The sequence below is a fragment of the Thamnophis elegans genome, chromosome 16, assembly GCF_009769535.1.
Source record: "Thamnophis elegans isolate rThaEle1 chromosome 16, rThaEle1.pri, whole genome shotgun sequence".
Taxonomy (NCBI): Eukaryota; Metazoa; Chordata; class Lepidosauria; order Squamata; family Colubridae; genus Thamnophis; species Thamnophis elegans.
In genome coordinates, this window is record NC_045556.1 from 13,786,345 (window position 1) to 13,811,883 (window position 25,539).

General features: G+C 44.4%; 1 protein-coding gene across 1 annotated transcript; it reads left to right on the plus strand.

Annotated features, from left to right (window-relative positions):
* Window positions 1-834: 834 nt before the first annotated feature.
* Window positions 835-24,994, plus strand: HAPLN3 (hyaluronan and proteoglycan link protein 3). Its single transcript, XM_032233376.1, has 6 exons — window positions 835-955; window positions 3,380-3,488; window positions 18,204-18,340; window positions 20,001-20,369; window positions 22,215-22,517; window positions 24,652-24,994. Exons 2-6 carry the CDS (start codon window positions 3,451-3,453, stop codon window positions 24,930-24,932), a joined length of 1,128 nt encoding a protein of 375 aa, XP_032089267.1. The 5' UTR covers window positions 835-955; window positions 3,380-3,450; the 3' UTR covers window positions 24,933-24,994.
* Window positions 24,995-25,539: the final 545 nt, after the last annotated feature.

The window sequence follows — 25,539 nt, forward strand, 5'->3', positions numbered from 1 at the left end:
ATCATCATCATCATCATCATCATCTTGTGTTGTCCTGATTGTAATTGGAGCCCTTGGAGCAATACCCAAAGGGCTACCTCGCAATTTGGAAATTTTAAATTTATCAGACTTGAACATTCTGATTCTACCAAAACCCACCCTACTTGGAACAGCTTATATCCTCCGACGTTACCTTAACAGTTCCTAGGTCCTTGGTTAGGACTCGAGCTGTTGAGCTACCAACCAGCCCCAAAGGCTGGGAATCTCACCAAAGATTAACCTAATCATCATCATCATCATCATCATCATCATCATCATCATCATCATCATCATCATCATCCTTGGTTAGGACTCGAGTTGTTGAGCTACCAACCAGCCCCAAAGGCTGTGAATCCCACCAAAGATTAACCACATAACAATAACAACAACAACAACAACTCTTCTTTGGCATGTTTCTAACGGAAAACAGCCGACAAATATTTAAAGCGCCGAAGCCAAGGCGTAAATAAGACGCAAACTCCCTCGGAAGCAAAGGCGTGAATAAGAATTAGGGAAGGCTAACTCTGCCCCCAGCCCCGGGGGACCTTTTCCAACTTTCAGACGAGGCGGGTGTTGCCGAAAATCACTGCTCGAGGAAAGCGGGGGGGGGGACGGGGGGACAGAAAGCGAGAAGCCAACGGAGACCTTACCGGGGTCCCCGGCTCTGGGGGGGGAGCTGGGGGGAGGAGGGAGGGAGGAGAGAGAGGGGGGGGAGGGAGGGTGTTCGCGTGTTCCTTTAAGGGATTGGTCCTGCCCCGGTTTCCTTTTGGGTCGCCGCCGCCCCGCCCCGCGGCTCTACAACCCACTTCGCTAAAGTTGCAAGAGGCTCAGTTGGGTTTTGCCCGCCGCGGAGGGAAGTTTCAACTTTTCCGCTCCTGCATTTGCTGCTGCTAAGTCCCTTTCAGGACGCTGCGGGCTGGTTATGTCCTCTTGCTCCGTAAGTAAGGCTATATGGAGAAGTTGAAGACGGGGAGAGAGAGAGAGAAAGAGGGAGGGAGCGGGGGAGAGAGAGAGGGAGAGGGAGGGAGACACAGACAGAGAGAGAAAAAGAGAGATGGGAAGAGAGAGACAGAGAGATTAGGAGAGAGAGAGACAGAGAGAGACAGAGTGGGAGATAGAAAGAGAGATGGGAAGAGAGAGAGAGACAGACAGACACACACCACACAGAAGGGGGAAGGGGAGAGAGGGAGGGGGAGAGAGAGAGAGGGAGAGAGAGGGAGAGGGAAAGAGAGAGAGACACAGAGAGAGACACCCACAGAGAAAAAGAGAGATGGGAAGAGAGAGACAGAGAGATTAGGAGAGAGAGAGACAGAGAGAGACAGAGAGAGACAGAGTGGGAGATAGAAAGAGAGATGGGAAGAGAGAGAGAGACAGACAGACACACACCACACAAAAGGGGGAAGGGGAGAGAGGGAGGGGGAGAGAGAGGGAGAGGGAAAGAGAGAGACACACAGAGAGAGACACCCACAGAGAAAAAGAGAGATGGGAAGAGAGAGACAGAGAGAGAGAGAGAGAGAGGGAGGGGGAAAGAGAGGGAGAGAGAGGGTGGGAGAGTGAGATAGTGAGAGGGAAAGAGAGACACACACAGAGAAAAAGAGAGATGGGAAAAGAGAGACAGAGAGAGAGAGAGAAAGGGAGAGAGAGGGAGAGAGAGGGGGAGAATGAGAGTGAGAGGGAAAGAGAGACACACACAGAGAGACAGAGAGAAAAAGAGAGATGGGAAGAGAGAGAGAAAGACAGAGAGAGAGAAAAGGGGAGGGAGGGGGAGGGAGAGGGAGAGAGAGGGGGGAGAGTGAGATAGTGAGAGGGAAAGAGAGACACACACAGAGAAAAAGAGAGATGGGAAGAGAGAGACAGAGAGAGAGAGAGAAAGGGAGAGAGAGGGAGAGAGAGGGGGAGAATGAGAGTGAGAGGGAAAGAGAGACACACACAGAGAGACAGAGAGAAAAAGAGAGATGGGAAGAGAGAGAGAAAGACAGAGAGAGAGAAAAGGGGAGGGAGGGGGAGGGAGAGGGAGAGAGAGGGGGGAGAGTGAGATAGTGAGAGGGAAAGAGAGACACACACAGAGAAAAAGAGAGATAGGAAGAGAGAGACAGAGAGAGAGAGAGAAAGGGAGGGAGGGAGAGAGAGGGGGAGAGAGAGCGAGAGAGGGAAAGAGAGAGACACACACAGAGACACAGAGAGAAAAAGATGGGAAGAGAGAGAGAGAGATGAGGGGAGAGAGAGAGACAGAGAGAGAGATGGGAAGAGAGAGAGAAAGAGAGAGAGAGAGAGATCCCTTCCGTCCCTCTGGTTTTTCCCTCTTTTTCTCTGCTGTGGGACTCTGAGGCAGGATCGGAGCACAGGAGGCACGAATGTGCCCTGGTGCAATTTAAAACCCGATCCCCAGGTATGAGGCGGAATGTGAGAAGTGGAGGAGAAATTTGAGGAATGGGAGAAGCACAAGGGAGCAATTTGCAGAGGTAGCGAGGATGCCTCACACCTAGAGAATCAGGTCGGTGATAAACCTAGCGGGTACAGGACCCAGGGTTTAGGGTTTTTCAATCTCAGTTATGGTTTGTTTTCCCCACCCAGTCTTGGATTTTAGTTGGTTGTGTGAACTCAGCTGGTTTGATCCGGCTGTAATTCAGTGTATTGAACGACCCAGAGAATGTGTGAATTTGGTAATTAGGCACCTTGCGGGAATTGTATACAATGTGAAGGATGCGTGTTTGTGTTTTATTTTTATAGTTATAATGTACACTAAAGATGGGATTTAATTTCACTGTATGAGGTGTAGTGACAATAAACCCAACCCAACACAACCTAAACACAACCTTCGTGCAAGGCTAGAGAGGCAATAGCAATAGCAGTTAGACATATACCGCTTCATAGGGCTTTCAGGCCTCTCTAAGCGGTTTACAGAGTCAGCATATCGCCCCCACAGTCTGGGTCCTCATTTCACCCACCTCGGAAGGATGGAAGGCTGAGTCAACCCTGAGCCGGTGAGATTAGAACCGCTGAACTGCAGATAACAGTCACCTGAAGTGGCCTGCAGTACTGCACCCTAACCACAGCGCCACCTCAGCAAACGAAGGTGTTGAGTATTGCCAAGGTAGGAAGTTCTTTTTTAAAGAAGAGATTGGACAACCATTTGTCAGAAATAATAGGGTCTCCTCCTTGAGCAGAGGGGTTGGAATAGAAGACCTTCAAGGTCTCGTCGCACACTATTGTTCTGTTAAATCTATCAAGCGGAAGATCCCTAAGACACTTTGGAACATCTTGTCTGTTATCTTTTGGGGGTATTGTCCGATTGCACAGGGCAACTGCAGTACAAGGTGATTTTGTTTTATCTTTTTTTCACATTTGTGTTGGAGAGCAGTGGGGAAGATCCAGCGGCTTTGAAGTTGGTCTCAACAGCGCCTTGGTCTCAAGAACAAACCAACTGGATTGATGTCTACAAGCATGGGGATGCCTCTCGTGTCATCAAGGTGGGCTCGGCTGCCAAAGAGACCTGAAATGTATGGTCTGATCATATTGCATTGTTGGGAAACGTCCCTTTGCACTTAGTGGCCAGTGACATCTTATAAAGGGGCATTAAGACTGAGCCCAACATGTTTAAATATGAAATTACCTGGGCTACTACCTGAACAGGAGGAGGATGGAAACCCACCTGAGCCTAGCAGGCAGAGAACTGCTGATATGAAAGAAAGTTTTATCAGACATAAACTTGATATCCAATTATGATATCCTTGAATGGATCCAGGATAAAACTTGCCTAAAGTAATTTGATTTTATTTATTGCATTTCATCTTATTGTTTATAAATAACTCAAGGCAGCAAACATACTATTTTCTCCCCCTATCTTCTGTACAACAACAATCCTGTGAAGTGTGTTGGGCTGAGAGAGAGAGAGACTACCCAGCCAGGTTTCATGCCTAAAGTGGGATTAGAACTCACTGGCTCTTGGTGATCGGCCAAAAGCCATCTAACTGGTTTTCATATCTGGCAGGACTAGAACTCATCATCTCCTAGCGATTGGCCCAAAGTCACCCAGCCAGATTTCCTGTCTTAGGTGGGACTTGAACTCACTGGCTCCTGGTGATCGGCCAAAAGCCATCTAACTGGTTTTCATGTCTAAGGCAGGATTAGAACTCACTATCTCCTAGTGATTGGCCCAAAGTTACCCAGTCAGCTTTCACGCCTAAGGTGGAACTAGAACTCACAGTGTCCTGGTTTATAGTCTGGTGCCTTAACCACTCGACCAAACTGATAAACCGGTAATCGGACCAATATAAATAACCATCGTTTTCCTCGAAAAGGACGACGGAAAGGAATAACTTGTTGACTGTTTTCTAACTGAATGAAAACCTAAGATTAACTGTCAGATTGCCTCTGAGGAATTGTGCAATTGCATGATTATTTGATCTGTTAACTTTTATCTACTGCTGATTAAGTATTTGCAATAAGCCATGACTTCACTTGGGGAATTCTATGCATTGGATGAAATCTTTCCATCTCCTCTAGGGGTTGGGATGAACTACTAAGCAAATACGTAGCTGGCTGTTTTGCACTGCTTGTCTCCTGATGGAATCTATGAGAGCAAGTCTGCCTTTCTATATATACTTGGAAAGCTTTCCCGGCTGAGCCAACAGATTTTCTAATTTTTCCGCTCTGGTGTAAGCATGGCTTGGATTGCAGCAACTGGTTTCTTCAAGATGAGCTGGGGGATCTGTGATAACACTGATAGCGCAGATGTCTTAAAACCTGCTTTACATCAAGGGACCATTTTCTTTCTCTTTGGGAGATGCCCAAGACTTTGGGTGAAAAATAAAATTTAAAAAAAATCATACACCTTCCACATGAGAAATTGGAAATCTTCCATCTTCTTATCTAAAACTTAAACCATCCCACAGTGGTGCAGTGGTTAGAGTGCAGTACTGCAGGCTACTTCTGCCAACTGCCGGCTGCTGTAGTTTGGCAGCTCGAATCTCACCAGGCTCAAGGTTGACTCAGCCTTCCATCCTTCCGAGGTCCATAAAATGAGGACCCCGATTGCTGGGGGCAATAGGCTGACTCTGTAAACCACAGAGAGAGGGCTGTAAAGCACTATGAAGCGATATATAAGACTTAAGTGCTAAGTGCTATTGCTACCCCAGATTATGATGCATCCCAGTATTAATCATTTGACCAATTTAATCATTTGATCAATCCTAATAGGTTTGATCAATATACCCTATTACAGTGTTGGCAAATCTTTTCGGCACTGAGTGCCAAAACTGGAGCGCGTATTCACGGGGTGGGGGGGAGAGTGCCAGAAACTGGAAGAGCAGCTCCCTGGCGTGCATGTCAGCACCAGGAAACTGAGCTTCCGGTTTTCGGCATGTGCATGTGTGCTGGTCACCTGGTCTTCCGGTTTCTTGCATGCATATGCACACGAAGACCAGATGGCTGGCGCGCATGTGCATCGGAACCCGGAGGAGCAATGGGCAACAGCTGGTGTGCCCAGAGAGATGGCTCTGCATGCCACTTCCAGCATGCATGCCATAGGTTTGCCATCATGGTCCTATTAGACGTAGGGTCTCAGACGTAGGGGTTGGACTAGAAGACCTTCAAGGTCTTTTTCAACTCTATTCTTCTATGTTCTCTATTTCCCAGGTGTTGTAGCAATAGCAGTTAGATTTATATACCGCTTCATAGAGCTTTCAGCTCTCTCTAAGCGGTTTACAGAGTCAGCATATCGCCCCCACAGTCTGGGTCCTCATTTTACTCACCTCGGAAGGATGGAAGGCTGAGTCAACCATGAGCCGGTGAGATTTGAACAGCCGAACTGCAGAACTGCAGTACTGCAGTCAGCTGAAGTAGCCTGCAGTGCTGCATTTAACCACTGCGCTACCTCAGCTCTGTAAGAGGAGAGCCCTGTTAATCAATGGGGGGAAAAGAGCAGGAGTCTGTAGCCTCTTTTCAGACTAACTCAATGGCTCTGATGAGGTGGTTGCAGCTCCTGAAAACCTGTGCCTTTTACTAAAACTGTTAGTAGGAGGAGATATCCTCCACTTGATAAAGAAAGGCAGCAGACAGATATGTTGCAAAATAATGAAGCTATCGACAGCCGAGGGGTGTGTTTGGTTACTTTCCAAAATTCCATTCTGACTTGACACAAACGCCAAGGAAACTACTCTGAATTCATGAACCTTTGGAAATTCACGACTCATCTTTGACTCAACAGTGTCTTCAGAGCCCACGTCTTAATGTATTTCTGCTGCTTTGACGACCCTTTTAATATTAGGCTAGTCATGGATCGAGGGATGCGGTGGCTCCCGGGCTAAGATGCTGAGCTTGTCGATCAAAAAGGTCGACTGATACACTTTCTATAGATGTAAAGAAAGATGTTGTACTTGTTTCAAATTAAAATTAAAAATTTTTTTAATTTAAAAAAAAAAAGGTTGGCAGTTCGATGGTTCGAATCCCTAGTGCAGCGTAACTGAGTGAACTCCCATTACTTGTCCCAGCTTCTGCCAACCCAGCAGTTCAAAAGCATGTAAAAATGCAAGTAGAAAAATAGGGACCACGTTTGGTGGGAAGGTAACAGCGTTCCATGCGCCTTCGGCATTTAGTCATGACCACGGAGAACGTCTTCAGACAGCGCTGGCTTTTTCGGCTTTGAAACAGAGATGAGCACTGCCCCCTAGAGTCTGGAATGACTAGCACATATGTCCGACGGGAACCTTTACCTTTAGTAACGGATTCCAACTAAAAAGGGATGAAGGAATTCCTCTGTTTCTATTGTGGTTGCAAATGGGTCCTGTTCTTGTGAGAACTTTTATTGAATTCTGTAATTGATCACTGTTACCTTCCCTCTTCAGAACTGACTTTGTAATACAGGTGGTCCTCGACTCACAATCACCACAGAGCCCAACATTTATGTTGTTAAGTGGGATATTTGTTTTGCCCCATTTACGACCCTCCTTGCAACAGTGGTTAAGTGAATCATTGCAGTTGTTAGTAACTTGGTTGTTAAGTGAATCTGGCTTCCCTACTGACTTTGCTTAAGAGAAAGTTGCAAAATCTAATCACGTGACCCCAGGGCACTGCAACCGTCCATTCTCTGGTGCCCTTCTAGCCTAATGCTAAAGAGGATCTACCTTGCTTAGCTTCTTAGACAAACCAGGTTTTGCCGGGCGCTGCTAGACAAAGTAGCTTAATAGCAGTAGACTTATATACCGCTTCATAGGGCTTTCAGCCCTCTCTAAGTGGTTTACAGAGAGTCAGCATATTGCCCCCAACAATCTGGGTCCTCATTTTACCCACCTCGGAAGGATAGAAGGCTGAGTCAACCCTGAGCCGGTGGGATTTGAACCGCTGAACTGCTGATCTAGCAGTAGCCTGCAGTGCTGCATTTAACCACTGCGCCACCTCGGCTCCTCAGCTTAAGGAATATAAAGTTTCATTTGAGTCAAGCTGCAATTCTGTAGACTCTGTGCATAGGATTGTTTTGACTTCCAGCCTTGGGATTCCTTGGTGAATTCCAATGCAACCACTATTTTTGCTTATATTTTGTAGATCGAGCAAGATTAACTATGTCCTGAAGAAGCAGCTCCTTGAAATTTATGGGATTTAATTAGCATACACTTAGCTGTTAAAAATCTGAATGAATCTTTTTGGCACCCCTGAATTGGGTGCAGTAAATACGTAAAAAATTAATAGCAAAAGGATCAGGTTAATTATCTTTCTTCCCACCTGCCAGATAAAACAGATTATCTTTGCTTGGATTGTTTGTCGTATATGCCCTTCTTAATGTTCAGATTTCATAGACTGGGAAGTCTTTTCATGGTGCTCCCTACCAGTGGTTAGAAGAGCCGAGGTGGCGCAGTGGATAGAGTGCAGTACTGCAGCCACTTCAGCTGGCTGCTAAGCTGCAGTTCGGTGGTTCAAATCTCACCAGCTCAAGGTTGACTCAGCCTTCCATCCTTCCGAGGTGGGGAAAATGAGGACCCGGATTGTTGGGGGCAATATGCTGACTCTGTAAACCGCTTAGAGAGGGCTGAAAGCCCTATGAAGCGGTATATAAGTCTAACTGGTACTGCTATTGCTATTGCTAGTGGTGGGATTCAAATTTTTTTACTACTGGTTCTATGGGTGTGGCATGGCTTGGCGAGTGTGGTGGGCATGGCAGGGGAAGGATGTTGTAAAATCTCCATTCCCTCCCCACTCCAGGGGAAGGTTACTGCAAAATCTCCATTTCCTCCCAATCAGCTGGGACTTGGGAGGCGGAGAATAGATGGGGGCGGAGCCAGTCAGAGGTGGCATTTACTGGTTCTCCGAACTACTCAAAATTTCTGCTACCGGTTCTCCAGAACTGGTCAGAACCTGCTGAATACCACCTCTGCTCCCTGCCTCCTTTCTGTTTTATCTCATCATTTCTGTAAGTTAACTTTTTTATTTTTAAGTTGTAGAATGTAGAAAGGTGTCTTTGATTCCTTCCCCCCACTTCTGTGTGGGAAATCTAAAAAGAATGCCAACATGTAATTTACCTTTGTCAATGCTATTATTACATGATAAATAATGGTGGGACTTTGAAGAGGCATTGTGCTGGGTGTTTTTAAAATAAAAGTCCTTCCAAAGACCGTAATCATAATTTATAGTGGACAATTTTGAGAGAAATAAAGGTTTTGGGGCAGGGGTGAAATGCTACCAGTTAGCAATAGCAATAGCAGTTAGACTTATATACTGCTTCATAGGGCTTTCAGCCCTCTCTAAGCGGTTTACAGAGTCAGCATATTGCCCCCAACAATCCGGGTCCTCATTTTACCCACCTCGGAAGGATGGAAGGCTGAGTCAATCTTGAGCCGGTGAGATTTGAACAGCTGAACTGCAGTCAGCTGAAGTAGCCTGCAGTGCTGCATTTAACCACTGCACCACCTTGGCTCTAGATCAGACCGGTTTGCCTAAACTGGAAGTAAAAAAATGCTACTGGTTTAGGCGAAGCGGTATTTCCGACAATCAGCTGTGACATGCAATTTATGTTAGTTAGAAAACAGGATTTCCTGCTTTCTAGCTAATCTAAATCAGGTGGCACAGCGGATTCCCCCCTCCCCTCGCTCTTCTACTTACCTTTTAGGCGCGCCCGGTAGCAGGCTCCGCCCACCCACCCCGATGTTTCCACGTCTGTTTTTGATACACTGCGCATGTGCAGAAGGTCCTGCGCATGCGCAGAGGTGGTACTTGCGCTCACATTTGCGAACTGGCAGCGAAGGTAAGGAGATTTCACCCCAGATTTAGGGGTTAGAGAAGATGTGATTAGCTGCACAGAAGATGGTATAACTTATATTCTAAGGATTGTTCCAGAAACAATGGCTCTGTTTAAAGACAAGTGATAACAGCTCCAACTAAGTCATGGATAACTCCCCTAGAATCTCCCAATTTGTATTATTAAGTATGGTATATTTAATTTCCATCCTGATGCCCCCATGGTGATGTCTATCTTACGTCAAAGTTTTGAGTGAATTGGCAGTTTGAGTCAAGAAATTGAGAATAGTTTCTGTCCCATTTTTCGTGACCCGTCAAAAGCGCGTTCCACAAAAGCGCGGTCAACGAAATCGCGTATGTGACGTCATCACAACGCGACGAAAAAGATCGAAAAATTGAAATAAAAATTAAATTACAGCAAGCCGATTCACATAAAGGTAAGGGTTAGGTTAAGGGTTAGGGTTAGGATTAGGTTAAGGGTTAGGGTTAGGGTTAGAGCGTTAGCGTTACGTTTAGCGTTAGGTTAAGGGTTAGCGTTAGGTTTTTCGTTACGTTAAGGGTTAGGTTTAGGGTTAGGTTTAGGGATAGGTTAAGGGTTAGGTTTAGGGTTAGGTTTAGGGTTAGGTTTAGGGTTAGGTTTGGGGGGGTTAGGGGAAGGTTTTAGCTTTATTTTTACATTTTTCGATCTTTTTCGTCGCGCTGTGATGACGTCACATACGCGCTTTCGTCGACCGCGATTTTGTCGTCCGCGGTTTTGTGGTAGAACCCCATTTTTCCTCCCTTCTATTCAATTCCCAGAGATGGCCTGGAGAAGTCTTGGCAGCCTCCTTGCCAAGGTTTTTCAAAAGTGGTTTGCCATTGCCTCCTTCCTAGGGCTGAGAGAAAGTGACTGATTTAATATGAGGATTTCACTTTCAGCTTAATTCTGCTTTAGGAGCTGGTTCTTGGACAAGATCCATTTGTCTCTCTGTAGAAGATGTTGCTGGGAAATTTCTCGCAGATATAACCTATTTGCATCCTGACTCTTTAATTGGTTGTTCCTTTTAAAGACTTGGGTTTAGAGTATTGGTCCAAGAATGAGGTGGTGCAGATTCAAAGTGCTAATAAAACTTTACGGGACATAATATATATTGGCATATGTGTTCTGACCCCCCCATTCTCTGTCCAGTAATGAAAGCTGAGACAAGCGTAAATGACAAAAAGTGTTTTTTAATAGCAAGTCCAGACTCTCGGTGGCTGAAAGCCAAATAAACAAATAGATAAAGACTTTGGCAGCAAGTCCGACAAACCTTGGCAGCAATGCAAACAAACTCTGGCAGCAATCCAGCCTGCCAAGTTTGTTTCTCTTTAGTCCCAAACGTTGACTTCTGCAAGAAGGTCGTGGCACAAGCAGTCTCTTTTATAGTCTGGGAGAGGAGCTTAATGACCATCAGCTGAGCGTAATTATCTCCTGTAATTACATAGTTGTTCTTGACACCGAGTAGCCCTTTGATGGCGTGCATCCCGGAACAACTCACAGTTGGATTCTGGATCACTCTCTCTTGTCTCCTCCCCACTGATCCAAGGCTCAGGTGCCACCTGGTGGCCACCTAGTCTCTATGCACCCTGCTCGGAGTCGGTACCCTGTCCAGGGTCCTCCACATCCTCCAGGGCTGACTCATAGGGCCCCTCGCTGTCGGAGTCTGGTGGCAGCTCCAACGGCTCCTGCCGGGCCACAACACATATGTATACTCCTAGGTTTAACTTTGGGTCATCTAGACTTTCAACCTAATCAAGGTGGTTTTGAGGATAAAATGTTATGGGGGTGGAGAGGAAACATTCACAATCTGAATTTTCTGAAAGAGAAATTGGGCTGTAAATAACAATAGCATTTAGACTTATATACTGCTTCACATTTACAGCCCTCTCTAAGCAGTTTACAGAGTCGGCATCCTCCCCCCAACAATCAGGGTCCTCATTTTAGTGACCTCGGAAGGATAGAAAGCTGAGTCAACCTTTAGCAGGATCGAACTGCTGGCCCCCAATACTGCATGCTAACCATTGTGCCACCACGGCTCTTAAATGTAGCAAATCAATGCAATAGAAGAGTGGCATGATTTAAATGTCAAAATAAAGCATATTTTGAACCCATTCTCTAATGCGGCTGCCTGTTGTCTCCCACATGAGACACTGTTCTGAATTTAAAGTTATAAGCTGGCAGAGATTTTACTCCTGCCCTTCCTAAAGGTTGGATCTTTGCTTCTACAGCATCATTAACAGACTCTCTCTCCTTCGCTTGCATACCTTATTTTGCGTCTTCCATTCAAGGAACTAAATAGACAGAGATTTGGCTGTCATGGAACTTAAACAGTGCTTAACTTAGCATAGGATGGAGCTATTAGCTCCGAAATATGGGCAGAGGGATGAATGTGCAAGCAAGCAATGTGTTTTGGTTGGAAAAGAAAAAATACTTTTGCTGCAAAAATGAAATATGTCTCCAGCACACCCTGATAGTAAAAAAGGACAATTACCCTTAGTTTAGGCACACATGGACTGAATGCCAGGCATTTTGCCTTTAAACAAGTGTGGCTTGCACAAAACCATGATGTGGTTGACTTGGTTTGGCCTTCATGTGCAAATGCAGTCACTGTGGGTTGTTAAACTCTGGCCGAGGCCCTGCCTGTGCGTCAATCCATGCAACTGTGGCTTATTCAAGAAGCTGAATTGAACTGAGGCTTATTCAAGAAATAGAACATAAGGCTGGAAAGGATCTCAGAGGTCTTCTAATCTAACCCCCTCCTCAAGCAGGAAACCTTATATCATCCCGGTCAAATGGCTCTCTAGCCTATTTTTGAAAACTTCCAGTGATGGAGCACTCACAACTCCCAGAGGCATGCTGCTCCATTAATTAATTGTTCTCACTGTCTCCATCAGAAAATGTATCCTAAATTAAACAGATTAAACAGAGTTGGAATGGACCTTGTAGATCTTTTAGTCCAACACCCCCTGCCCAAGCAGGAGACCCTATATCATTTCTGACAAATGGCAGTCCAGTCTCTTCTTGAAAGCCTCCAGTGATGACGCTCCCACAACTTCTGAAGGGAACTTCTGTTCCATTGGTTGATTGTTCTCAATGTCAGAAAGTTCCTCCTTATTTCTAGCCTGAATTTCTCCTTGGTCATCCATAATCCCATCCATCCATTATTTATCCATTATTCCATCCATTATTCCTTGTCTGGCTTTCAAGTGCTTTGGAGAATAGCTTGACCCCCTCCATTCTGTGGCAGACCCTCCGATATTAGAAGACTGCTATCATGTCTCCCCTGGTCCTTCTCTTCACTAGACTAGCCATACCCAGTTCCTGCAACCATTCTTCATATGTTTTATCCTCCAGTCCCCTAATTATCTTGCTTGCTCTTCTCTGCACTTTTTCTAGAGTCTCAACAGCTTTTTTACAGTGTGGTGACCAAAACTAGTTCTAGGTTGGATCTCTTTAACAAGCTTCCACCTATCACTCATTGTCCTGCCCTCTGGTGCTTAACAATAGCAATTGCACTTAGACTTATATACCGCTTCTTGGTGCCTTACAGCCCTCTCTAAGTGGTTTACAGAGCCCCCCAACCATCTGGGTCGTCATTTTACCCACCTCAGAAGGATGGACATCTGAATCAGCCTTGAGCCTGGTGAGATTCGATCTGCCAAACTGCAGGCAGCTGGTGAGCAGCAGAAGTAGCCTGTAGTACTGCACTCTATAAGAGCCGAGGTGGCGCAGTGGTTAAATGCAGCACTGCAGGCTACTTCAGCTGACTGCAGTTCTGCAGTTCGGCTGTTCAAATCTCACCAGCTGAGGGTTGACTCAGCCTTCCATCCTTCCGAGGTGGGTAAAATGAGGACCTGGATTGTTGTTGGGGGCAGTATGCTGACTCTGTAAACCGCTTAGAGAGGGCTGAAAGCCCTATGAAGCGGTATATAACTCTAACTGCTATTGCTATTGCTACTCTAACCACTGCGCCACCACGACTCTTAAGCATGGCCTATTCAAGAAATTTCAGCAAATTAGAAGATAATGCAGGGTATTCTGTCCCTCGATTCCAGAATATGAATAAATGATAAATTACTTCATCTGGAATGCTCCCACTGAAGGCATCAGTCCACTACGCTGTTTTCTAATACCTGCATTTCTATCTTGGTTTTCTGCCACCCAGTCTCAACAGTAAGCATTCTGTGATATTTTGGCTCTGTTCTGCTGAAATTTGGTGCATCAGCTTGCAGTTACCATAATGACCGGCTTTTACACTTCTTTTCCAGAGTTCACAAGGCTAAGAAAGGCACTCATTATTGGGCTCCGTAAGTAAGAAGCCAAGCATGTGAATTTCTGCAAGATGTGGGTGTGATGAGAAAGGCCATTTAAGGCCTTTGATAAGAAGAGAGGGCTGGGGGGAAATCCTCTTTATGAAGCCGCTCCTTTGGTAGCAGGCAGGGAGGCGGCAATTTCCAAAGGAGGTTCAATCTTTGCCTAAGCCCTGAGGCCAAAAAGTCAAATTTCTGAGTATACAGGGGAAAAAAAAATAGTGATGGGTGCAAAGCGCCCTCTGTGGGCAGAAAGGAGCAGTATTTTTGAGATTCAATCTATCATGCCAGACAGCTTGCAATAATTTTGCCCTGGGAAAAGGAGAGAAGTTTTGCATCGGTGGAGGAATTAAAGACACACTTATGTCACCTTAATCAGATGCACTGTGTTCTGAGCTAGGCTTCCCCAAAAAGCACAAAGCAGATTCCTGGTCTGGGCAAAACCCCTTTTATTAGATGAATGTGAATTCTTCTCATTCACATTCAGTAAAGGCCTGGTAAACAGTCTTTCAAAGGTGAACTTATTACCACAGACCTTATCTAGCTTTGAAAGCTGCCATGTAAATATTTTCCAAATGAGATGCTGTTTAAGGAAAGGCTGGGCACAGAGTCTCTGAGATTCACAGACAGATCTTTACACTCTTGAAAACGAACGAACGAATTGTTTCCTGCAAAAGGCCACTCCCCTTTTGCTCCACTTTTATTTCCTATGGGAGGGGCCATTCACCGTCCACTTGTGATTTTACCCCCAAGTCTACCCTGATTTCTTAGCTGTTCCCTTTTTCTGGCAGCTCTGCGCATGCGCACATCGGGAACAGGCTCCAGCTGTTCCTCTGCCTCACTGCTGTCTAGCTCTGAAGGCACCTGATCACTGCCAGACGGCTTTGTCTCTGTCTCTGCCTCATCCCTTTGTAGGCATAGCATGGCTTTGTGGGCATGGCTTTGTGGGTTTGGCAGGGAAAGGATGCTGCAAAATCCCCATTCCCTCCCTACCCCACTAATCCACTTTCCAGCTCTGTTCTCCTGTTCAACAAAAGAAGATCAGCTGGGAGGCAGGGGGCGGGGCCAGCCTATTTGCCAGTTCTCCAAACTACTCAAAATTTCCGCCGGTTCTCCAGAACTGGCTGAATACTACCTCTGTCTTAGGGGTTGCCATAAAGAAGAGGGACTCAAGCTATTCTCCAAAGCCTCTGAAGGCAGGACAAGAAGCAATGGATGGAAGCTAATCCAGGAGAGAAGCAACTTAGAACTAAGGAGAGGTTTCCTGACAGTGAGAACAATTAAACAGTGGAACAACTTGCCTCCAGAAGTTGTGGGTGCTCCAACATTTTAAGAAGAGACCATTTGCCTGAAATGATATACAGCTTCCTGCTTGAGCAGGAGGGTTGAATTAGAAGACTTGCAAGGCCACTTCCAATTCTGTTGTTCTTCTATTCTTCTTCAGTCCCCTTAAGAATGAACATTTGAACATCTACTGAATCTGTTCTTCCAATGCTAAGAGTGGAAAAATGATGGGTTGCCAACCACATAGAATTCTCAGTTTTAAGCTGCCTTTCATCCAAGTTATATAAAACAGTTCTCCCAAAACGGGCAGCCTCAGTACTTATACTTTTCTAGGCTAAGTGAGCCCAAGGCAGGCAGAAAATGATGAGTACCAAAAAAAGTGTACTCATCATAAAATGTTTTTAGATTCAAAAATAGAAAAGAACAAAGACATATTGAGAAGTGGCTTCCCCGGTGTTTTTTATTTTAAAGGTTTGGGAAACTTTGGAATTAAAAATGTTTTATGGCACTTGGAAAGCCTTAAAAGCATTCCAAAATAGTTTTTGCCCAGATAGGTAACATTACTTAGCTGACCTTGGCTGATTATAAAAAGGTTAAAGCAGGATCACTTGGAGGAGACATCACTAGGACATTCCAGAATTATAGGCTAGATGGAAAAGTTAGTAAAACTTCCTTGAAGAGGGAAATTACAAGCCACTTCAGGGGTGCTGCCAAGGAATTGGCCATGTTTGTGTTGTCACCGGAAATTGAACTCAAGTTGAGAGAATCTTTATTCTTTAACTGTGGGAGGACAGCTATGGCAAATCTAGACAGCATACAGAAAAGCAGAGACATCACCCTGCCAATGAAAGTGCATATAATCAAGGCGATGGTTTCTCCAGTTGCAATGTCTGGCTGTGAAAGTTGGACCATAAGAAAGGCTGAGCACCAAATAATTGAGGTCTTTGAGCCATGGTGCTGGAGAAGACTCCTGTGAGTCTCTTGATCTGCAAGGCTATCAAACCAGTCAGTCCTAGAGGAGATCAACCCTGACTGCTCTTTAGAAGGCCAGATCCTGAAGAGGAAACTCAAATACTTTGGCCACCTAATGAGAAGGAAGGACTCACTTGAGAAGAGCCTATTGCTGGGAAAGATGGAGGGCAAAAGAAGAAGGGGACGACAGAGAAAGAGGTGGCTGGATGGAGTCACCAAAGCAGTCGGTGTGAGCTCAAAATGGACCCCAGAAGATGGGAGAGGACAGGAAGGCCTGGAGGAACATTGTCCATGGGATCGCAATGGGTTGGACATGACTTCGCAACTAACAACAACAAAAATGTAGTTATGTTCTCGAGAACACTTACATCATCTACATTTTTTTTTAAGTGATAAAACACAGCAAAGAAAAACCACACAGAATGGTTTTATGGAGGAATCCATGAATTTTTGGAGAAGAGGAGCAACCTTCTAAATATGTTTATTTATTTATTCAATGTATCAAATGTGGAGACCACCCGTCTCACAGGGCGAAACAAAAGGATGATTTCATGAAGTCATGACTTTTGGAAACGACTGTGAAACTCCAGCCTTTGGACATTTTTTTTCTCCAGGAGATGCATATCTTTCTCAGCATGTGGACAAATGTCATTCCCTAAATGCAAAGAAACCACGAAACGAAACCCTTTTTTCCCAAACAGGGTATGATTTTCTAATCTACTATTTTAAAAAGTCCAAGCATCATTTGAAGTTTGGAAGCCGGGGAGAAATTTGAAGGCGGGAAGAAAAAGAGCCTGGATAAATCCGAGTCTTTAAGAAGGAAGTTGATTGACATTGAAAATTAAGCAGAAAGAAGACACAGAATACTATCAAACATGGAATCTATTTTTACCAGTGGTTGGAAAAAGGGGGTGGAGATTAAGAATATAATCAGCAAGATAAAGGTAAAGGTTTCCCTTGCACATATATGCTAATTATTCCTGACTCTAGGGGGTGGTGCTCATCTCTGTTTCAAAGCCGAAGAGCCAGCTGGAAGTCATGCCATGTGGCTGGCATGACTTATTGCCGGAGGTGCACAGAACACTGTTACCTTCCCACCAAAGGGGGTTCCTATTTTTCTACTTGCATTTTTACGTGCTTTCGAACTTCTAGGTTGGCAGAAGCTGGGACAAGTAACAGGAGCTCCCTCCGTTACGCAGCGCTAGGATTCGAACCACCGAACTGCCAACCTTTCTGACCATGGTGGCTCAGCGTCTTAGCCACTGAGTCCCATATAATCAGCATTGTTAAGCAAACTAAATACCCAGACAACATGATATTTATTAAGCACTAAGAAATGTAATTAATAAAAGAATCAATAAATTGTTTTTAAAAGGAAGTTGAAAAAACCCTATTTGTATTGAGACATTTCTTTTCCTTCTAATGTTTCAGGACAGTACAAATTCAGTTGGATTGCCGGTGCCCAGTTCCCTTTCCTGAAGGCACAATCACTAAGAGATAGAATGCACCGACCTAAATCAATCTGGTGTAGTGGTTAGTGTACTGGCTCAGAAACTAGGAGACTGTGAGTTCTAGTCCTGCCTTTGGCATGAAAGACTGCTGGATGGCCAGTCACATTCTCTCAGCCAACCCACAGGTTGTTCTTGTGGGGAAAAATAGGAGGAGGAAGGAGTATTCTATATGTTTTGCTGCCTTGAGTTATTTCTATATATTCGCTGCAGGGGTAGGTTCCGGCTGATGCCACTGCTGGTTTGCTCAGGGACACGCAGTACTGAGAAAAATGCTTCTGCGCATACGCAGAAGCAAAAAACAAGATGGTAGCACCTATGGGTCCGCCAATAGAACTGGTTCAGGGGCGTGGCAGGCCGAATTACTATCCACTCGGCCGAACTGGTCCAAACTGGTAGGAACCCACCTCTGGTTCGCTGCCTTGAGTTATTTCTAAAGTAATAAAGGTGGAATAAATAGCAATAGCACTTAGACTTATATACCGCTTTACGGTGCTTTACAGCCCTCTCTAAGCGGTTTACAGAGTCAGCTTCTTGCCCCCGACAATCTGGGCCCTCATTTTACCCATCTCGGAAGGATGGAAGGCTGCATCAACTTTGAGCCTGGTGGGATTTGAATTGCCAAATTGCAGTCAATCGGCAGTCAGCAGAAGTAGCCTGCAGTACTGCACTCTAACCACTGCGCCACCGTGGCTCATATAAATTCAAATTTAATAAACTATGTTTGTCTTGCTGTCCCATGCTATGGGTCTATCTTGCTTAGCTTGAGGGGGAATCCCCCAAGGCCAGTTTGATGCTTCCCCCTGTTGAGGCAATATAGTAAAGACACTATTAATCTGGATGGTTTCTTCCTTCACTTGTCAGGTTTTCCTTCCACTTCCAGAATCTTCCAGAACTGATGCTCTTCCCCCTGGTGGTGATGTTGTTACAAACCGAGAGTAGTCATGGCAGCCTCCCTTTCTACAATGGCTTCTACTATGACAGACCCGTGAATGATGAAGGTGATGATCAGGGAGATGGAGAAGATACAGTTTGGATGGGGGAATTGAGTACCTGGGCTTGGTGGGTAGAGTAAATAGTTAACAAGTCAATTCCGGTGGTGGGATTCAATTTTTTTTACTACAGGTTCTGTGGGCGTGACTTGGTAGGCGTGATGTGGCTTGGCGGGCATGGCTTGGTGGGCGGGCAGGGGAAGGATACTGTAAAATCTCCATTCCCTCCCAATCAGCTGGGACTAGGGAGATAGAGAATAGATGAGGGCGGGGCCAGCCAGAGGTGGTATTTACCGGTTCCCCAAATTACTCAAAACTTCTGCTACCGGTTCTCCAGAACCAGTCAGAACCTGCTGAATACTATCTCTGGTTGATTCACTGAAAATTTATAGAACACCCCCCCCCCCTTTCCCAGGGCTCTGAAATGAGAATATTAGAGCGTACAGGAGAGAAATAAAAACTGTAGTTGAGCATTCACAATTTTCCAATTAATTTTGATATGACTTATGGGCATCGTGGGTCAGAGAACGGTTTGACCTAACAAGAAATGTGCACATTTTATAGCACTGAAGTTGTTTTGCAAATTACATTCAATTGTGAAAATTGCTCTACTGAGCTAGTCCAAAGTCCATCTTAGTCCAGACTGTTGTTTGCCTTTGGGCAGACTTGGGCATTTTATAGCACATCTGGTCCTTTGGTTGCCCCTGTCTGGCCCACTTGGATTGCTTTGTTTGGAAGGCAACTGCTATTATTTTTAAATTTACCTATGTAGTGTGTACATGCAACGTACCTTCACTTCTCTCTTGGTTCAGCCTTCCGCAACAGTCCAGCGTCTTATGTAGCCCCTTGGGAAAATTAATTGCCTGGCCCTGCTTTAGGGTGTTTGCAAACTGGAGCTGGAGACACACCTTCTCCCATTGTAGTTCACCTGAGATGCACTTTCTCCCACTGTGGTTCACCTGAGATGCACCTTTTCCCATTGTAGTTCACCTGTGATGCACTTTCTCCCACTGTGGTTCACCTGAGATGCACCTTTTCCCATTGTAGTTCACCTGTGATGTACTTTCTCCCACTGTGGTTCACCTGAGATGCACCTTTTCCCATTGTAGTTCACCTGAGATGCACTTTCTCCCACTGTGGTTCACCTGAGATGCACCTTTTCCCATTGTAGTTCACCTGTGATGCACTTTCTCCCACTGTGGTTCACCTGAAATGCACCTTTTCCCATTGTAGTTCACCTGTGATGCACTTTCTCCCACTGTGGTTCACCTGAGATGCACCTTTTCCCATTGTAGTTCACCTGTGATGCACTTTCTCCCACTGTGGTTCACCTGAGATGCACCTTTTCCCATTGTAGTTCACCTGTGATGCACTTTCTCCCACTGTGGTTCACCTGAGATGCACTTTCTCCCACTGTGGTTCACCTGAGACTTACCTTCTCCCACTATAGTTCGCCTGAGATTTATCTTTTCCCACTATTGATCACCTGAGATGCGCCTTTTCCCTTGAAGTTGACTTGATATGCACCTTCTTCCACTGTTGTTCACCAGAGATTAACCTGTTCTCACTGTTGGTCACCTGAGATGCACCTTCTCCCACTGTTGTTTACCAGACCTGGTGTTTTGAGTTGTGTTGCCTGACATCTGACCTTGGTTTCTTCCTTTCTCAGGTCTGCACAATGGTGTCCGACTACTGGTTGAGACCTCCGACGATGCCATCTCTACCCAGCGTGGTGCCAATGTTACACTGCCCTGCCATTATCACTACGCACCTAAGCTGGATGCCCCTCGCAGGATCCGCATCAAGTGGTCCAAGCTGCGGGAGGACAACTCTAAAGATCGAGACGTGTTGGTGGCATCTGGGCGAAATCATCGCAGCTTTGGCGATTTCCGTGGAAGGACTCATCTGCAGCAAGAGTCGGCTGATGAAGCCTCCCTGGTGATCAACGATCTGCGCTTGAATGATGCTGGGAAGTACCGCTGTGAAGTCATTGATGGTCTGGAAGATGAAAGTGGGACCGTGGATCTAGAACTGCAAGGTGAACAGGGATGAAACGGATGTGGTCAATATTCTCAGATATAATTTTTGTTTTTGTCTTTTAATGACCCGGAAATCCCTTGCGGGGTGGAGTCTGACTGAGGCAACCAGGAATTGGTTGGGATCATTATTTGAAACCATGAAAAAGACATTTAATTTGATGGATTAACTTCTGACTATATAGCAAGAAGGTATTTTACTGTTTTATTTAGAAACAGTCAGATCAGCAGGGATAGATAGATAGATAGATAGATAGATAGATAGATAGATAGATAGATAGATAGATGATAGATAGATAGATACATAGATACATAGATGATATAGAGATAGATAGATGATATATTAGATGATAGATAGATATAGATGATAGATGATGGATGATGGATGATGGTTGATAGATGATTGATAGATGATAGATAGATGATTGATAAATGATAGATAGATGATAGATAGATAGATGATAGATAGATGATAGATGATAGATAGATAGATAGATAGATAGATAGATAGATAGATAGATAGATAGATACATAGATGATATAGAGATAGATAGATGATATATTAGATCATAGATAGATATAGATGATAGATGATGGATGATGGATGATGGATGATGGATGATGATTGATAGATGATTGATAGATGATAGATGATAGATGATAGATAGATAGATAGATGGATAAATGATTGATAGATGATAGATTGATAGATAGATAGATGGATAAATGATTGATAGATGATTGATAGATTGATAGATAGATAGATAGATAGATAGATAGATAGATAGAATATAGATAGAGATGTTAGAGATGGTATCTGATAGATAGATGATTGATAGATGATTGATAATGATAGATGATAGATAGATAGATAGATGATAGATAGATGATAGATAGATGATAGATAGATTAGATAGATGATAGATAGATAGATAGATAGATGATAGATAGATAGATAGATGATAGATAGATAGATAGATAGATAGATAGATAGATAGATAGATAGATAGATAGATAGATAGATAGGAGATAGATGAGAGACAGAGACAGACAGACAGAGACAGACAGACAGACAGAGAGAGAGAGAGAGGGGGAAAGAGAGATATTGGTAGTTGAGGGATGGATCAATCGTTTTTATTTTGGTAAGATAACATTAGAGTTTCTTCTTCTTTCTGGCCACCAGATGTCACCAGCAGTCTGTCATTTTTTAATTGGTATCCTTTTGATATAAGAAGCCTATTGTCTGATTGCTTTGACACAATCCAGATCCAAAACAAAAATATGTCGCTTGCAATCTGGAGATATATTTTAAAAACCAAGCAACCTTTGTTGCTTACTAAAAATTCCAGATGTTACTACCAATATGGCTAGCGGTGAGGGATGCTATGCTTTTCAGTCGAACAGTGTCTAGATGGCCACAAAGTTGCCCATCTCTGTTTTACACAACCTTTCCCCAAATTAAGGTCATCTAAGTAGGGTTTGAGTCACGCCTCCAATTCCAGGCATCGATGTGACTCTGTACTTTGTTTATCGCCTTGGATTAGAGTCGAGGTAGCGCAGTGGTTAGAGTGCGGTATTGCAGGCTACTTCAGCTGACTGCTAGCTGCAGTTTGGCAGTTCAAATCTCACCTGGCTCAAGGTTGACTCAGCCTTCCATCCTTCCGAGGTGGGTAAAATGAGGACCCAGAGTGTCAGGGGCAAGAGGCTGACTCTGTCAACTGCTTAGAGGGGGCTCTAAAGCACCGTGAAGCGGTAAATAAGTCTAAGTGCTATTGCTATTATCCAGTTACAAAATGCACACATTCGGTAATCTTTCCATTTGTATTCGTTCGCTTTTCCCGATTCAGGAGTGGTCTTTCCTTACCAGCCTCCCCATGGACGCTATAAGCTTAACTTCCACGAAGCCAAGAAGATCTGCGAAGATCAGGATGCAGTAATAGCCTCTTTTGACCAGCTTTTCAACTCCTGGTTAGACGGCTTAGACTGGTGCAATGCTGGCTGGCTGATTGATGGCACAGTCCAGTATCCTATCACGGTACCCCGGGAACCCTGTGGTGGGCATCACCTACAACCTGGTATCAGAAGCTATGGAGAACGTCACAAGAATCTCCATCGCTTTGATGTCTTTTGCTTCTCTTCTGCTCTGAAAGGTGAGCGGAGTTATCTTTGGGGCTGCGACTATTTGTAGAAGGGGACCAGTCAGAGGGAGGGAGGGAGGAAACAAAAGTTATAAAATATGACTTTCCAGCTTTCTTTTCAAGAAATAATTGCCATCTTCTAATTCCCCACTCAGATATGAGGCTGAGTCCTTTCTTTCAAATCCTTATCCGCATTTTCTTTTTTTTTCCTGTTTTGATGGTTAAGAGTTTTTATGACTTCTCTCTTATGGGGTATTATGAAATTTTGGAATCTTTCTTCTGCCCAGGCTTGGTGAGATTGTAAGTTTTCCTTTTGAAAAAAAAAACGACAAAATGTAATTCTCCAAGGAGGTCCCAAAGGTGTTTTTTTTTTTTCCCCAAAAGACAACTGGCCTTGCTTTGTTTTTCCTTGAAGATGTTTTGCTTCTCCCCCAAGAATCTTCTACAGTCCTGAACTGTCAGAAGTGAAGAAGCTTCTTGGGTGAGAAGCGAAACATCTTCAAAAGAAAAAAAAAAAAGAAAGCCCAGTTGCCACCTGAAAAAGCACCTTTGGGACAACCATGACCTCGATGACTTGAGAATCTCCATAGACATGTAGAAGCAGATGTATTGAGAAAGAGGTAACAGGCTGGGGAGCTTTTCTCATTTTGGTGATTTCCACGTTCTGATGTCACTTGTGATCCACTGATATCATGTCTTGTTCACACATCTGCCTCTGAAGGAGCGTTGAAAACAGCAATTATAATCAAATGAAAAGTATCCAAAGATTAGATTATGGACTGGACAGTTGTTGAGAATCTTCAAAGTAGGACCATTGATTCATTGTTGGACCTCTTCACTAAAACGATTAAGGATGGAATCCAATACCTTTTCATTTAAAAAAAGGTGTTCTTCTCTTGAGTTGTATCAACATTAATAAAGACTTCATTTTCAGGTTATATCTATCTATCTATCTATCTATCTATCTATCTATCTATCTATCTATCTATCTATCTATCTATCTATCAAGGTAAAGGTTTCCCTCACACATATGTGCTAGCCGTTCTCGACTCTAAGGGGCACTGCTCACCTCCGTTTCAAAGCCAAAGAGCCAGCGATGTCTGAAGACATCGATCAGAAGGTTGGCAGTTCAGCGGTTTCGAATCCCTAGCGCTGCATAACGGAGTGAGCTCCTGTTACTTGTCCCAGCGTCTGCCAACCTAGCAGTTTAAAACCATGTAAAAATGCAAGTAGAAAAATAGGGACCACCTTTGGTGGGAAGGGAACAGCATTTAGTCATGCCGGCCACATGACCACGGAGACGTTTTCAGATAGTGCTGGCTCTTTGGCTTTGAAACGGAGATGAGCACTGTCCTCTAGAGTCGGGAACGATTAGCACATATGTGCGAGGGGAACCTTTACCTTTACCTATGTTAGCCAACATTTGGCTTGTTTGAGTAGAATAACTCAACGGGTATGCAAAACTAATCATTTGCAGTGTATTCATTCTCTTTTCTTTTTAGCAATTCTGACTTTTCAATTATTTATATCTATCTATCTATCTATCTATCTATCTATCTATCTATCTATCTATCTATCTATCATCTATCTATCTATCTATCTAGTACATTTTGGAGTATAAGATGCACCGGAGTATAAGATGCACCTAGGTTTTGAAGAGCAATTTTTAAAAAAAAGTTTTTGCACTCTGGAAACCGGCCTATTATTCACGAAAACGGGCCAATTTTTTTTTCCAAAAAAAGGGAATGAATAGTCCTTAGGAGGCTTGTAGAGTGTTCCTGTGGGGGTGCGGGTAGTGGAGCAAAAAACAGCCCATTTTATGTCAAAAAAAGAGCATTAAGAAGCTTATAGAATGCTCCTGGGGGCTGGGGAGGGCAAAATTGAGCAAAGAATGGCCCATTTTTTGCTCATTTCTACCCTCCCCAGCCCCCAGGAGCTCTCTGAAAGCCTCCTAAAGGCTATGCATGGCCATTTTGGTGAAGGGGAGGGGTTTCAGCAGACAAAAAATGCTGTATTCAATGTATAAGACGCACCCAGATTTTCAGCCTCTTTTTTGAGGGAAAAAGGTGCATCGTATACTCCGAAAAATACGGTATGTTAAAAAATACATGAATATCAGTAAAATATTCTTTGCCCACCCAAACAGGGACTGTCTACTATCTTGATCACAATAAGAAGTTCAACTTAGAAGAAGCCAAGCAAGCGTGCCAAGATGACCAAGCGGAAATTGCCAAGGTGGGTCAGCTCTACTCGGCATGGAAGTTCTTCGACTTGGACAACTGCAATTCCGGCTGGTTGGCGGATGGCAGCGTGCGCTACCCCATCACTTCTCCCCGGCCCAATTGTGGCCCACCAGAACCAGGAATCCGAAGTTTTGGCTTCCCCCAAACTGGGAAATTTGGAGTCTACTGTTACAAGATGAGCTAAAGAAAAGGGTCCTTTATCAGTGGACGGTGTCCTTTTTATCAGAACCTAGAGTTTATTATTTAAAGGGCCAGTCTCAGGGGTGGGTGGGGGTGGGTGGGAGGGGGGTAGGTCTGTTTTAACTGTATGTTTTCCAGTTTTCTTCTATGGTTTTTTTTAAAAGAACACTTTCGTAACGAAACAGAAAATGCTGTACAAGCTGTGATGTGGAAATTGAAGTGCCTTGGTGCTGATGTTGCCCATTTAATTATGCGATCGGGAAACCTGAGCCTAGGGATGAGGACCGCACATGTGAGAGGATGCTCATCTGATTATGATATCTTTTGCCATTTGATGATGTCTTTTGCTCCTGCCGACATCTGTCAGTGAGATTAGGGAAGCCGTCTGAAGTACCGGTTTAGGCAGCTGTTGTAACAACTCTCTTGAGAAAGTTATTCCTGCTCCAGGGTGACATCCCCCAACTCTTTTATAATAGCATATGATCTCGTCTTTAAGTCATCCAATATTTGCAACTTTTCAAACTGAAGCGGCTGTTTTAATGGCTCAGAACACTGTGTGATAAGGGATCAACAAGAATCTCAGGGCAAAAAAATGGATGCAGAAGGAGCTG